Source organism: Rhincodon typus, chromosome 35 (genome assembly GCF_021869965.1).
Source record: "Rhincodon typus isolate 14 chromosome 35, sRhiTyp1.1, whole genome shotgun sequence".
Taxonomy (NCBI): Eukaryota; Metazoa; Chordata; class Chondrichthyes; order Orectolobiformes; family Rhincodontidae; genus Rhincodon; species Rhincodon typus.
The window spans coordinates 9,996,514-10,011,809 of NC_063366.1; the positions used below are offsets into that span (position 1 = coordinate 9,996,514).

General features: G+C 43.2%; 1 protein-coding gene across 1 annotated transcript in view; it reads right to left on the bottom strand.

Moving 5' to 3' along the window:
• Positions 1 to 15,296, bottom strand: part of LOC109923004 (netrin-G1-like) — a 42,478-nt gene that overhangs the window by 9,901 nt on the left and 17,281 nt on the right. The window contains exons 2-4 of the mRNA XM_048616948.1: positions 12,652 to 13,295; positions 9,557 to 9,733; positions 1,587 to 1,599 (exon numbers count right to left, since the gene is read on the bottom strand). Coding sequence (XP_048472905.1) covers positions 1,587 to 1,599; positions 9,557 to 9,733; positions 12,652 to 13,295 — 834 coding nt within the window. The remainder of the gene's footprint in view (positions 1 to 1,586; positions 1,600 to 9,556; positions 9,734 to 12,651; positions 13,296 to 15,296) is intronic.

A 15,296-nucleotide genomic window follows, 5' to 3' on the forward strand; every position in this document is an offset into this window, starting at 1 on the left:
GGTGGTGCACAGCCTGCAGAAATAGGACATCACACAAATGTACACACACACACACACACACACAAGACATGATCATTCACAACCTCACCAGCATAAACAACTGTGACCCAAGACACAGGACAGTCAGACTGAAGCAAATCTCCAATGTTTAAACAGCTTCAATCCTTCACAAATTGACAATAGCCCATGCCCCAAACTATGCACAGTATGGCTTTACGAGGCCAGAAAAAGCATAGCAAGCACTAGGTTCATCACCAGAAAGTCAATTTCAAATAAAAGATGTTGTGTTAAATTGGCATCGATCCTTGGTCTAGACCACCTTTGGAGCACTAGACAGAGCTCTGGTCTGCAATACTGTGGAAACCACATAGATGCAATGGAGGAGGTGCAAAAGAAGATTCACAAGAACATTACCACAACTGAGAGGCTCTGCCTATCATAAAAGACTGAACCAGTTGGTGCTCTTTCCTTTGAATGAGAAGGCTGAGGTGTTACCTGAGAAAAACCTTAAAAGCAATGATCATGTTTTGAATGTGGGGAAGCAGTTTCCAATGAGCAGTATGGTGGTGCAGTGGTTAGCACTTCAGTCTCACACTGCCAGAGACGTGCATTCAATTCCACCCTGCAGTGACTGTCTGCATGGAATTTGTACATTCTCCCCGTGTCTGCACGGGTTTCCTTCAGGTGCTCTGATTTCCTCCCACAGTCCAAAGATGTGTGGGTTAGGTGGATTAGCCATACTAAATTGCCCACACTGTCACTTTTCCATGGGTAGTATACTGATGGAAAATGCACGGTTACATGGATAAGGCAGGGAGTGTGTCTGGGTGGGATGTTCTTTGGAGGTTCGGTGTGGACTTGATGGGCTAAATGGCCCGCTTGCACATTGTAGGGATCCTGTGAGTTGTGAGGGAGATATAAATTATGTAGTATAAATATAACATAGGTAATCATAAATCCAATTGAGAAGTTAGAAGAAACTCCTTCATCGAGAGAGTCGTGAGAATGTGGGATATGCTAACACAAGCTGCAGTTGAGGCACATTGCAGGGATGCATTTAAGGGGAAACTGGATAAACAGAGAAAGATCACTGTATAAATACACATTTTTGCTTTCTCTCTCTCTCTCTCTCTCTCTATACATATATATGTGTATATATATATAATACATCTCTTTCCCTCTGTCTATCTTTATCTCTCTCTCCACAAGAAAACAGTCATATTGTTTGAGAGCTCCTACCTTGCTTTGGGTTTGTGACCTGAAGGGAGGAGCTGCTTGACCATGTGTGAGTCTGCTTTGCATCAGCTGCATGCGTCAGGAGAAAGCAGCAATTATTACTCACAGCCAGAAAATGACGCCTGGCCTGTATACAACATGTGCGCCACACAACAATACGTACATACACACGCACTGTAAGACCGCCGGAGAGACAAACAGCCATTTCCATCTCCATCTCACAATATATCAGATAAAAGTTGACGCTGAAATATGGCAGAGATGCCAGGACAGCTGCCCAGAATTTTGCTCAAAGAGGGAGATTTTAATGAGTGTCTTAGAAGAGGAGAGAGGGGTAAAGGGATGGAGACATTTAGGGAGGGTCTGGACTAGGCAGCTGAAAGCATAGGTCCCAATCCATTCCTACTCGTGTCATGTTTCTGTCTAGTCTGTGAAGTTATAATCACTCCCAGTCAAGGTGGAAAGTTAAGATTGATCTCGGTTAGTGAGAGAAATTAACATCATTTTATTTGTTATGTGGAATCTTGGTCACTCTCCATCAGTGTGAGCATGACCAGTTTCAGTCAATGTGGGGAAGTTATGGACACTGTTAGTCAGTATGTCACTCGCCATTTTGGACAGTTCTGGTCATTGTGGTGAGTTTGGGAGTTATGATTACTCTCAGTCTGTGTGAGGAGCTCTGGTCACTCCTGGTCAGTGTAGGGACTTACAATCACACTTCGTGAGCATTGAGATTTATGATAATTTCTCATTAGCTTTTGTGAATTTGGTCACTCCTCATCAGTATGGGTATTGGGTTCAATGTAACAGTAGTTCAGAATGAGATGGATAGCATGCAAAGTGTTAAATAAACATGAATGAGTTGATAGAACAAACGGGAACAAAGGTAAACAGTTTGAGAATGATTCCAGTTCCCATTTCTGTATCTGGGATAATAAAATTAAATTTGCATTGAGATTCAATTGATTATTAATGGGGTAGTAGCAGGACATTTAGAAAATCATAATACAATCAAGCAGAGCCAATGTGGTTTTCTGAAAGCACAGTAGTGTTTGATAGTTTTTTTTAACCATTCTTTGAAGATGCAACAAGATGATAGTTCAAGGGGAACAAATAAATACAGTCATAGAACCCCTGCAGTGTGGAAGCAGGCCATTCAGCCCACACCAAACCTCTGAAGAGCACCCCACACCTCTAATCTATAACCCCACGTTTCCCATGGCTAACCCACCTAACCTACATATCTCTGGACACTATGGGGCAATTTAGCATGGCAAAATCCACCTAACCTGCACATCTTTGGATTGTGGGAGGAAACCAAAGCACCCAAAGGAAACTCATCAAGAAACAAGGAGAATGTGCAAATTCGACACAGACAGTCAACCGAGGGTGGAATTGAACCTGGGCAGTGGCTCTGTGAGATTGTAGTGCTAGCCACTAAGCTACTGTGCTGCCACCACTAAGCCACCATGCACCATGTATTTAGATTTCCAATACACATTCACTAACATGACACGTAAAAGGTGAATACACAAGATAAAAGCTTATACTTTGAGGATGTTATATTAACATGGAAAAGAGGAGGATTGACTAACTAACAGGAAAGAAAGATTTGGAATAATTAGGTCATTTTCAGGTTTGAAAATTGTAACATATTAAGTGCCATGGGATCAGTGCTGGGGCCTCAATAATCTATAATCTATACAAATGGCATGATGAAGGCAAGGACTGTATTGCTGCCAAATTTGCTGACAATGCAAAGGTAGGAAGCCAAGTTCTAAGGAAACTATAAAGACCTCGATTTATGTCACGATGGAGAGGGTATGCCCATGAAGACGCTGCCAGAAGGACTGGGGAGTCCCAAATCATGCCTCGAAAACCCAGTGTTTCTCATTTTCTGGTGAACAACTTGACACATGTACAGTTTCCTGAAGCAGGAAGAGTCAAATAGAGTCATAAAGCCATACAGTTGTACAGCATGGATCCTCCAGTCCAACTCATCCATGCTGACCATGTATCCTAAATTAATCTAGACCCATTTGCCAGCGTTTGGCCCATATCCCTCTAAACCCTTCCTATTTGTGTACCTATCCAGATGCCTTTCAAATGTTGTGATGGTACTAGCCTCCACCACTTCCTCTGAAAGCTCATTCCATATAACCACCACCATCTGCATGAAAATGTTACCGCTTAAGTCCCTTTTAAATCTTTTCCCTTTCACCTTAACGTTATGCTGTCTAGTTTTGGACTCCCCTACCCTGGGAATAAAGGGCCTTGGCTATTCACCCTGTTCATGCCCTTCATCATTTTATAAATCTCTATAAGATCACCCCTCAGCCTCCGATGCTCCAAGGAAAACAGCCCCAGATGATTTAGCTTCTCTTAAAGCACAAACCCTCCACCCCATCCTTGTAAATCTTTTCTGCACCGTTTCAAGATTAACAATATATTTCCTATAGCAAGGAGACTAGAATTGAATGCAGCATTCCAAAAGTGGTTTCACCAATGCCCTGTACAGCTGCAAAATGACATCCCAACTCCTATACACAATGCACTGACCAATGAAGGCAAGTGTATCTAATGCCTTCTTCACTACCCTGTCAAACTGCAACTCCACCTTCAAGGAACTATGAACCTGCACCCCAAGGTCTCTTTGCTCAGCAACACCCCTCAGGATCCTACCATTAAGTATATCAGTGCTGCCCTGATTTACCTTACCAAAACACAACTCTTCAGGTTTATCTAAATTAAACTCCATCTCTAACTTCTCAGCCCATCGGCCCATCTGATCAAGGTCCCATTGTACTCTGAGATAACCTTCTTCACTGTCCACTACATCACCGATTTTGGTGTAATCTGCAAACTTACTGACCATTCCTCCTATATTCACATCAAATCATTTGTCCAAAGGCAAAAAGCAATGGACCCAGCACTGATCCTTGCAACACACTGTTAGTCACAGGCTTCCAGTCCGAAAAATGATCAGCTGACCCCTCTGATGTAAGGCTTTGAAGTGCCTGGGGTTTGGAACTGGAGTGTGCAGATCAGACCAGTTAAGAATAGGTCCACTCTCAGTTTATTTCTTTTTGATCGTCTTTCTCTTTGGAGAGCTGATAGCCCCCTGCAGATATGGTTCCTGTACATCACGGAGGAGGTGGTCAGGAGTTGTTTTGGCAAGAGTCAGTTAACAGGGGTTAGATATCTGTTTTGGAGTTCAGGTGCCCTTTGAGACAGTCCTTTGTGAAGAAGGTTGTCCATAGAAGGTGCACAAACCACACAGAACTGTCCAGCTTGTCAAGAGGTATCGACAAACGCCAAATATCAAAATGTGTATTTGTGAATGAAAGTGATCTTACTCAAGAGAATGTAGACTGCAATTTAGATATTTAAGTAAGATGACTATGTCTTTTCTCCTGTGTGCAAGGAAACTTGTGAATATTCAATGAGATGGCATGGTAGATGTAGGAGAAAAGCTGCTGGGTAGAAATAGGTGATAAGTTGGCATAGGAACATAGGAACAGGAGTAGGCCATTCAGCCCCGCAAGCCTGTTCCACCATTCAATGAGATCATGGCTGATCTGTGGCCTAACTCTATATGAGTGACCATTGGAGATGGTAGAATTTCATAGGTTATGATGGATGGAGCATACAGAGAGAGAGTGGTGAGAGTTGCTGGTATGGTTCTATTTTAATCTCAGGTTTTGAACTTTGACCATGGCATGAGAGAATTTGCGCAGGCTTTCCATCCAGCCCCACCTCAAGAATTGGCTAGCCTTTAGGTCAATCCTGGATCAGCTGCCCCTATGGACCAAAAATGTTGGAATCCCAGGGTGGTCATCTTTAAAGATCTGGTTCGTGAAGCCAAGATTTCTCCAGACTTTCTGCACCCACCCCACCTAGAAACAAATATCAAGGCCCAGGAACAAAAACAAAGTTGCTAGAAAAGGTCAGGAGGTCTGGCAGCTTCTGTGAAGGCAAAAAACGGAGTGACCCAAAACATTAACTCTGTTTTTCCCTTCACAGATGCTGCCAGACCTGCTGAGCTTTTCCAGCAACTTTGTCTTTGGTCCTGATTTACAGCATCTACAGTTCTTTCAGTTTTATCAAGGCCTAGGTATCTGCCAAGGGATACACGTAGCTTACTTAAGTGAGCAAAAATATGGCAGATAGAAAATAATGTGGAAAAACGTGAAGCTGTCCACTTTACCAGGAAGAATACACAAGGACAGCATTATTTACATTGAAGGGAATAAAAGAACAGAGACTGCAGACCATTATGATAAAGAAAGACATCTGGATGTTCTTTACGTATGTCTTTTAAAAAAAAAACTGCACGTAGGTCAAGCAAGTCAAATGAAATGTTGGCCCTCATTGCAAGGGGATGGAGTGTAAATGTAAGGAAACCTCACTGCAACTGTACAGGGCCATAGTGAAACAACTTCTAGAGTACTGTGTACGGAGTTGGTCACTTACTTAAGGAGGGACATACTTGCATTGGAGCAGTTCAGAGATAGTTCACTGGCCTATTGTGGTGATGAGAGGTTTTCTTACAAGGGAAGATTGAGCAGGTTAGGCTCTTTACTTAGTGGCATTTAAAGAATAAAATTTGATCATAATGAAATACAAAGAGGGCTAGACAGGGTAAATGATGAAAGCATGACCCCCTTCAAGGATGTATGCAGAACAATGTGGAGCAGGTTCAAAATAGATCTTACCCCATTTCAGACAGAGGTAATGAGGAATTTATTCCCCTTGCCACTTGGAATGGTCTTCCACAGAAAGTAGTGGAGGCTGGGTCATTAAATGTAGTGTCATAGTGATGTACAGCATGGAAACAGGTTCTTCAGTCCAACTCATCCATGCTGACCAGATATCCTAAATTAATCTAATCCCATTTTCCAACACTTGATCCATATTCCATTAAACCCTTCTCATTCATGTACCCATCCAGATGCTTTTCAAATGTTGTAATTTTACTAGCCTCCACCACTTCTTCTGATAGCTCATTCATGCATCTTCTGCGTGAAAACGTTGCCCTGCAAAGTCCCTTTTATATCTTTTCTCTCTCACCTTAAAACTATGTCTTCTAGTTTTGGACTTCCCTGTCCTGGGAAAAAGACTTTGGCTGTTAACCCTATCCATGCTCCTCATGGTTTTATAAATCTCTATTAGGTCACCCCTTAGCCTCAGACACTCCAGGGAAAATAGTTCTAGATGATTCGACTTCTCTTCAGAGCTCAAACCCTCCAACTCTGGGAACATTTTCATAAATCTTTTCTGTACGCTTTCAAGTTTAACAACCTTTCCTATAGCAGGGAGACCAGATTTGAAAGCAGTATTCCAAAAGTGGTCTAACCAATGTCCTGTACAACTGCAACATGACATCCCAATTCCTACACTTGAATGTTAAGTTAGACAGATTTTTAGTTCACAAGGAAGTCATGGTTATGGTGTGGGACAGGCTGAAAATTGGAGTTAAAGCCACTATCAAATCAATCATAGTTTTATTGAATTACAGACATGGCTCAAAATGCCGAATGTCTCATTCCAGCTTCTACTTCTCAGGTTGTTAATTCTCAATGACAACACCTCAGACGTTTTATAAGTAACCACTTGCCATTAAATGTTTTCACTAAGATAGAGTTAAGAAGCATCTTTCTCTCTGCTCTCATTAAGATGTGATAAAATTTATTTGCTTTGTATTTGATCCACCACTCAAGGAGGAGATTAAATGTATTCCAGAGATACGAAAATAGACAGAGTTCTGATTCCAGTCTCTTTTCACTCCTACACTTATTCTACACACATTGCCTCTTCACACCTACAGAAGTAGGCCTGTTTCTCCATCGGTGAAGGATGTAGGAGGTTTGAGGAGAGCAGTGCATTCCTCATACAAAAGTTAGCTCTGGGTCAGAGGTTATAGGTCAGAGTAGTTAATTCCTACTTACTGCTATTGGTGAGGGTGTTAGGAAGACCTGGAAAGAGAATCAGAAACACAAAGAGTTAGAGAAACAATATTTACTTACAAAGTCAGAAGGTTATAGTCCAACACCAGGTTATAGTCCAACGGGTTTATTTGAAATTACAGCTTTCAGAGCACAGCCCCTTCGTCAAGTGAAATGAGAGGTTAGCACACAGACACAGAATTTATAGACAGAGAATTCAAGGGCAGAAAAATCACAAGATCATACAAATGGTGTGAGTGGAATGTCGAATAATAAGTCTCGGCGGGTGATTGAAAGTGTCAGATAGTGTGAGTAAAGTGTCAACAGCTGAATAAGCGAAGAGATAACCTATAATCAGATTAAATGAGGCAGAGAGATAATTAGAAAAAATTTTAAAAATAAGATGGTGCTGAAGACAAGCAAAATGACTGGAATAATATGATAGGTATAAGAGTCGCATGCCAAAGTCTAACCAAAGTAAGAAGTAATCCAAAACTGTAAAAACTAATTAACATAGAGAGATCATAATAACTTATCAAGGTGATGGTGTCAAAACAGGAAAGTAAGGAAGATTTTACAGATACGTAACAGTGTGGAGGAGTTGTGAGGCATGGTATATTGGCAAGACCATGCAGATGTTAAGACAACAGATAAATGGACACCGCGCAACAATCGTCAGACAGGAATGTTCCCTCCCAGTTGGAGAACACTTCAGCGGTCAAGGATATTCAGCCTCCAATCTTCAGGTAAGTGCCCTCCAAGATGACCTTTGAGATAAACAACAACAATGCAGAATTGCCAAGCAGAAGCTGATAACCAAGTTCGATACCCATGAAGAAGCTTCAAACATGGTCTTGGGTTCATGTTGTGCTACATATGACCCCACCACACCGTTCTGTATCTGTAAAACCTTCGTTACTGTCCAGCACCACCTTATTTTTAATTTTTTGTAATTATTTCCCTGTCTTATTTAATCTGATTATAGGTCATCCCTTCACTTGATATTCAGCTTTTGACACTTTATTCACACCATCTGACACTTCTGATCACCTGCAGAGACTTAATATTTGCCACTCCATTTGTATGACCTTCTGATCTCTCTGCCCTTGATCTCTCTGTCTATAAATTCTGTGTCCATGTGCTTCTCTTTCACTTCACCTGACGAAAGGGCTATGCTATGAAAGCTTGTGATTTCAACGAAGACTGTTGGACTATAACCTGGTGTTGTGTCACTTCTGAATTTGTCCACCGCAGTCTAACACCGGCACCTCCACATCATTTACTTACAAACACATTTAAAAAGACCCATCACATGATATGTTCATGAGATCAACCTCACCCAAACTGATGAATAATAAACTCATCCGGAATTTACATGCTGCAGCCTCTGAGCACACAGATCAGCCCTCAGTGAGACAAGCTCAAGTTGCTACATTGTTCATGTAAGGTGGGTGTGAGATTAATGAATAAATATGTTTGCACCACTTACGATTAAAGTGTCAGTGCACCCATGAGTACCCAATGCTGTTACTATTCACATTTCACCCTCACAATGTGCATTTGTGCCACGACTGATTTCAGGATATTCCATACACAGAAATTATTAGAAATACCCTTTCTTTGCAACATTCATTTTTTGATGTGTTTCAGATATTTATTACGTTCTCTTTTCACCTTCCTCCAGTTGTTCCTCAGTCGTTTATCCAGCTATTAAAATTCCATTCACACATCAATCTGCCTCTATTGGTGTAGTTGTATCCAGACGGAGACTATGTCACATCTAAACCATACAAATTTTATAACCCCACCTGCCGCATAATGTTAGCAATTCCACCTTTCTCACTGACACTGACATTATACCAAAAGAGTTTTAACTTCAGGAAAAGTTTCAACAGAATAAATATGAAGAAACTGTTTCCATTGGGAGGAAGGTCAGAAACTAGAGGTCACAAATTCAAAATAATAGGCAAAGGAACCACTGGGGGAGATGAGGTAATTTTACACAGTTGCGATCTGGACTCTGCTGCCTCCAAGTACAGTGAGAGTGGATTCAATTGGATTCCAAATCCAAATGGATAAAAGATTGAAAAGGAGAAATTGCAGGGCTTTTGGGAAAGAACAGGGGAGTGGGATTAACTAGACAGCACTTCCAATAAATCAGCAATGGTATGATGGGCTGAATGACCTTTTTCTGTGCTATCTGATTCTCTAATCTGTACAATCTGTCACTGTGTGTCTTTGTTTATACATTAACGCAATCACAAACTTCCATCTGTTGGATTTAGAATCACCTTGTTATCGGGGTTTAAAATGCGAATGAAATATGAAGTGAAACATCCCCCAGCACTAGGCCAGGCCAGAGAAACGTTCATCACTCACAGATATTGGCCGTCCCTTTGGGGATCGGTAGGTACGAGCCCGCTCTCCACCTCCGGCCGTGAAAACCTTTCTTGCATCGACCGCAGTCCGGCCCTGTCGTGTTGTGCTCACACTCACAGCTCAGCTTCCCCTTCTTCATGACACAGTTGTTAGCGTGAAGGTTGCACTTGCACCTGACAACACACAGCAAAAAAAAAGACCCGTTTAGCTCTGTCAGAGATCACATTCCCCAGACTGCCAGTCCTCTCTCCCCCCCACCACACCCCTCCCCGATACCAACTTCATACTGGAAACAATGAGCATTTTCCACCATACTGTGTGCATTTCAAAAGACAGAGGAAAGCTCAAGAACAAGTTGATCACTGAGTCAAGGGAACTATATCTAACCATGTGCTGTACCTGTCAATTTAAAAAGTACAGGAGCTTTACTTTCCATTTAAAACATTAGACGCGGCTTTACTCAGTATAAGGCTGTAGGGTCTAGGCCCGAAACGTCAGCCTTCCTGCTCCTCTGATGCTGCTTGGCCTGCTGTGTTCATCCAGCTCTACACCTTGTTATCTCAGATTCTCCAGCATCTGCAGTTCCTGCTATCTCAGGCTGTACAGTGCCTGTCCTGGTAATGTTTGGTTGGGTCAGTGTAGAGATTGCTTTAAGCTATATCTAACTCCATGTTGTACCGGTCCTACAACTGTTTGATGGGGGGTATTGTTCACAGAGTTTTACTCTGTCTCTAACTCCGTGATGTACCTGTTCTCTGAGCAATTGCTGGGGGCAATGTAGGGACAGCTTTTCTCTGCATCTAACCCTTCCTTTATCTGCCTTCGGAGTGTTTGATGTGACAGTGTAGAGCGAGCTTTACCCTGTATCTAACCCCGTGTTATACCTGTCTGGGGAGTTTTTTAATGGGGGACAGTGTAGAGATTGGTTTTCTCTGTATCTAGTCCATTCTGTCCCTGTCCTAGGAGTGTTTAAAGAGACAGTGCTGAGGGCACTTCACTTTCAGTTCAAAAGAATACAGGCAGCCTTAATCTGTACCAAACCCCATGCAGTCCCTGCCCTGGCAGTGTTTGATGTGGGTGTAAATGTAGCTTTACATTCAGTTTTAAAAAATGGAGGGAGCTTAACTCTGTAACTATCACCTTAACGTATCTGTCTTTGGAGTGTTTGATGGGGCAGTGTCAAGGAGGCTTTACTTTCAATTTTAAAAGAATAAAAGTGGCTTTACACTGTATGTAACACTGTGCTGTACCCATCCTGGGAGTGTTTGATGCGGATAGTATCAAGATAACGTTACTTCTATCTAGCCCGTGCTGTCTCTGTCCAGGGAGTGTTGATGGAGACGATGTAGCTTTGCTCTATAGCTAACCCCTCACTGCATTTGTCCTGGGAGTGATCAATGGGGACAGTGTAGAGGTAGCTTTACTCCATGTAGAACCTTTCCTGGGATTATTTGATAGCGACAATGTAAAGAGAGTTTTACTCTAAATCTAACCCTGTGCTGTACCCGTCCTTGGAGTATTTGATGGGGACAATGTAGAAATTTTGCTCTGTATCCAAAATGTGCCATCGCCCTCTCTGATTCCAGGAGAACCCGTACATGAGCAACAATCAGTACGATGCTCATATGCCCAAGCTGGCCCACCCTCCTGAGCTGGTGCTTGGTCCACTGTTGTTAGTCATTTATATAAGCGATTTGAATGAGAATATAGGAAGCATGGTTTGTAAGTTTGTGGAAGACACTACAATTGGTAATCCAGTGGACAGTGAAGAAGGTTATCTCAGAATGCAGTGGGATCTTGATCAGCTAAGGAGTAGCAGATGGAGTTTAATTTAGACAAATGTGAGGTGTTTCAATTTGGTAAGGGAAACCAGGGGAGGACTTACGCAGTTTATGGTAGGGCCCTGGGAAAAGTTGTCAAACAGAGGTACCGAGGGGTGCAGGTACACAGTTCCTTGAAAATGATGTCACAGGGAGACTGGGTGGTTTAGAAGTTATCTGGCATACTTGCTGTCATTGTTCAGACCATTAAGTACAGGAATTGTGATATCATGTTGAGGTTGTACAGCACACTGGTGAGGCCACTTTTGGGGTACGGCATGCAGTTCTGATCACCCTGCTATGGGAAGGATATTATTAAATTGGAAGATTACAGAAAAGATTTACAAGTATGTTACCAGGACTGAAAGTTTTGATTTAAGGAGAGGCTGGATAGGCTAGGACTTTTTTTCCCTGAGCAGAGAGAGTTGAGGGGTGACCTTACAGAGGTTTATAAAATTGTGAGGGGAATAAATAAGGTCAACAGCAAAGGTCTTTTCCCCAAGGTGGGAGAATTTCAAACTAGAGCGCATAAGTTTAAGGTGAGATAGGAAAGATTTAAAAGGGGCCTGAGAGGTAACTTTTCCACACAGAGGATGGTGTGCATATGGAATGAATTGCTAGAAGAAGTGGTAAAGATGACTACACTTACACCATTTAAAAAACCTATGGTCAGGTATATAAAAAGTAAAGGTTTGGAGAGATATGGGCCAAAGACAGGTATATGAGATGAGATAACAAGGTGTAGAGCATATGAGATGACTTTACTTTGGAAAGCCTGGCTGGCATGAATGATTTGGACAGCAGGATCTGATTCCGTGATGTATGAGTCTATGACTCTAAGTCTTTAAAACTTTGTGAGTGACTGAGCACTGACATTTAGTGACTCTGAATAAAAGAGGTGAGGACATCTCTTTGAATCTCCCATAAAGTGAGACAGAGTTCCAGATATTTCTCCTGTTAGCGTCTGCCCCAGATGTTCCCCAAGCTTGTGTCCACACTTGGTGACCCCAGTAGTGTCCCTAGATATTGTGCCTGATGATGCCTCACAAATATTGACCCTAATAATGACCCTAATGTTGATCCCAGATGTTAACCCTAATGCTGAGCCCCTAATTGTTGACCCTCATGGTGCTCCCAGATGTTCTCTGGGTGATGCCCTCCATATATACCCTTCCCCAATTGTACTCCCCAGATGCAAAGCCTGATCCTGTGCTTCCTGGATATGAAATGTGGGCTGTGACCCTGCCAAGAAAGGCATGTGGAGCTCTCACCGGCCACGGATGTCCAAGTTGGAGATGGCGTAGAAGTACTTGGAGAGATTGTTGGGGTCGACGCTGGTGGGTCCAGTAGCCGGCCGCAGCAGCCTGACCCGCAGGTCGGTCAGGGTGAAGAAGTCTCTCAGTTCCTTGGTGGTGTCCAGTTGGCCGTATAGTGAGGCCATGTCCCCAAGGCGGGGCCCCCCGAACAGGGCCAGGCGCTCCTGGATCTCAAAGCGGACCATCTTGTCCACCTTCCACACGTAGCCCCTGGAGTACTCCTCCGTGCAGATGATGTCCAGCACCGAGGCCGGCCTCAGATCCGGAGCCTTTCTCGGCTCCATCCCGAAGGAGTTGAGGCAGTCGGCTGCGTAGAACTGGTAGGGCTGCCAGCTCCGCCCATGGTCCAGAGACTTCTCCAGGACCATCTGCTCTGGCCGGCCTGACTCGAAGGTGATGATGATGTCCTCGGTCAGTTCAATGCTCTTCCCCCAGGACAGGGTGATGTTGACCACCAGGGGTCTGGGGAAACTCCTCCAGGACACACTTTGCCAAAAGCTGGTGGGAATCCTGCCTTCATCATCCAGCATCAGCTCGGGAGGGTGGGCCAGCTCGGGTGTGTGAGCATCACACTCGTTGTTGCACATGTACGGGTTCTCCTGTAAACAGCGAGGGCAACAACACTGGTTAGATACAGAGTGAATCTCCCTCTACATGATCCCTATCAAATACTCCTGGGACAGGGAGGGCACATGGTTAGATACAGAGTGAAACTCCCCCTACACTTCTCCATCAAATACTCCCAGGGCAGGTACAGGATGGAGTTAGGTACATTGTCCCCATCAAATAGAATTAACTCCACAGAGGCCATTATCTCGTCACCAAGTCACCCTTTATTTACACATAGAAACTCCTTGACACTGATCCTCCAATCCAGATCTCGGAGTGAACAGAACCTCTGATACTCCTGTTTACATCTGTCAGCCAGGGCTCTCTGATTTGACCAGATTAACAGCCCCAATCATGGAACTTATATTCTAGAGGTCCGTCTGGCTGAACTCATTACAATCACTACACTCCCAGGACAGAGAGCACAGGGTTAGATACAGAATAAAGCTCTGCTACACTATCTCCCATGAAGTACCACCAGAACAGAGATGTCACAGTGTTAGAGGCAGATTGATCCTCCTTTCTGCACTGCCCCCGTCAAACAATCCCAGGACACGTACAGCATGTGGTTAGATACAACGTAAAACTCCCTTCTACACTCTTCCCATCAAACACTCCCAGGGCAAGTACAACACAGGACTTGATAAAGAGTAAATCTCTCTCTACACAGTCCCAATCAAACATTCCCCCGAAAGTTACAAGCGCAGAATTAGATGCAGAGTAAATCTCCCTCTGCATTGTTCCTGTCAAATGCTCCCAAGAAAGTTACAGCACAGGGTTTGCTACATTGCTCCACCTGCAACACTAAAGCAGCCCACTCTCCTTTTTAAATGATCACACAGTTCCCTGTGTTCTAATGGATTCTGTAAAAATTGGCTGTTCCCAGCAATCAAACTAGTTAAAGCATGTGCTAAAGATGGAGAGTGTAGCAATATACAGAGACAATCAAGATTAATGAATCCACAATCGTCACAGCATCGTCTAAAGGGATCAACTAAAGCTGTCTAATGGCAAAGATTATTTTTAGCTTTCCATGTAAATCAAATTGAGTGAATATTCAAACAGAATCCTCAAGCTATTTAGAGTATAAATGAATAATTGAATAACAGCAATGTTAAATGTTCTTGAATTGTTGTTTCCTCAGTACATCATTAACAGCGCCATGTCCCAGCACTACAACAGAAGCTTGAATGACATGATGCAGTTGAGACAGTGATGGATCTCGAGAGTCAGTTCATGTTCGTAGTTCAAAAACTGGGATTATTCTCATTCCCTGACAGTGACACCATTTATCGACAGTACTTCCTGCTTCCCTTGCACCAGCTCCATATCACACCTGGACTCGATGATGCCAATGATCTCCCTGCCAGCATCCCACTTTCCAGTTTCTGTAAACTTTAGTTCATCTAAAACTCCGCTTCTCTTACCCTCCTCACACCTAGACCCATTCCATTATCACCCATTGCAGTCACTGACCAATGTTGGCTCCCATTCCAGCAACAACTCCATTTAAAAATGTTCATCCTTCTTTTCATTTCCCTCTATGATCTCAACTCCTTACCTTTTAACTCATCCCGCTCTCCCCTGATATCTCTGTGCTCCTCCAATTACAACCTCATGAGAATTCCCAATTTAAACGCTCCATCATGGCAGACTATGATTTCAGCCACCAGGGCCCTAAGTTCTGCAATTCTCTCATGAAACATTTCCTATTTTCTATTCCTTTAAGATTTCTTACAGCCCATGTGCTCGACAGATCACCTGTCCTGATATCTCCTTAAGTGACTCAGTGTCAATTTTGGTCTGATTTAATCTCACTGAAACACCTTGGGGATGTTTCACTGTGTTAACGGTGCTATATAAATACAAGCTGTCATTGTTGAAACAGGCATTAAATATCACAATCCAGCCCAGGCACGCGCACACACACACGCGCGCGCACGCACGCACACACACACACACACACACACACACACACACACACACACACA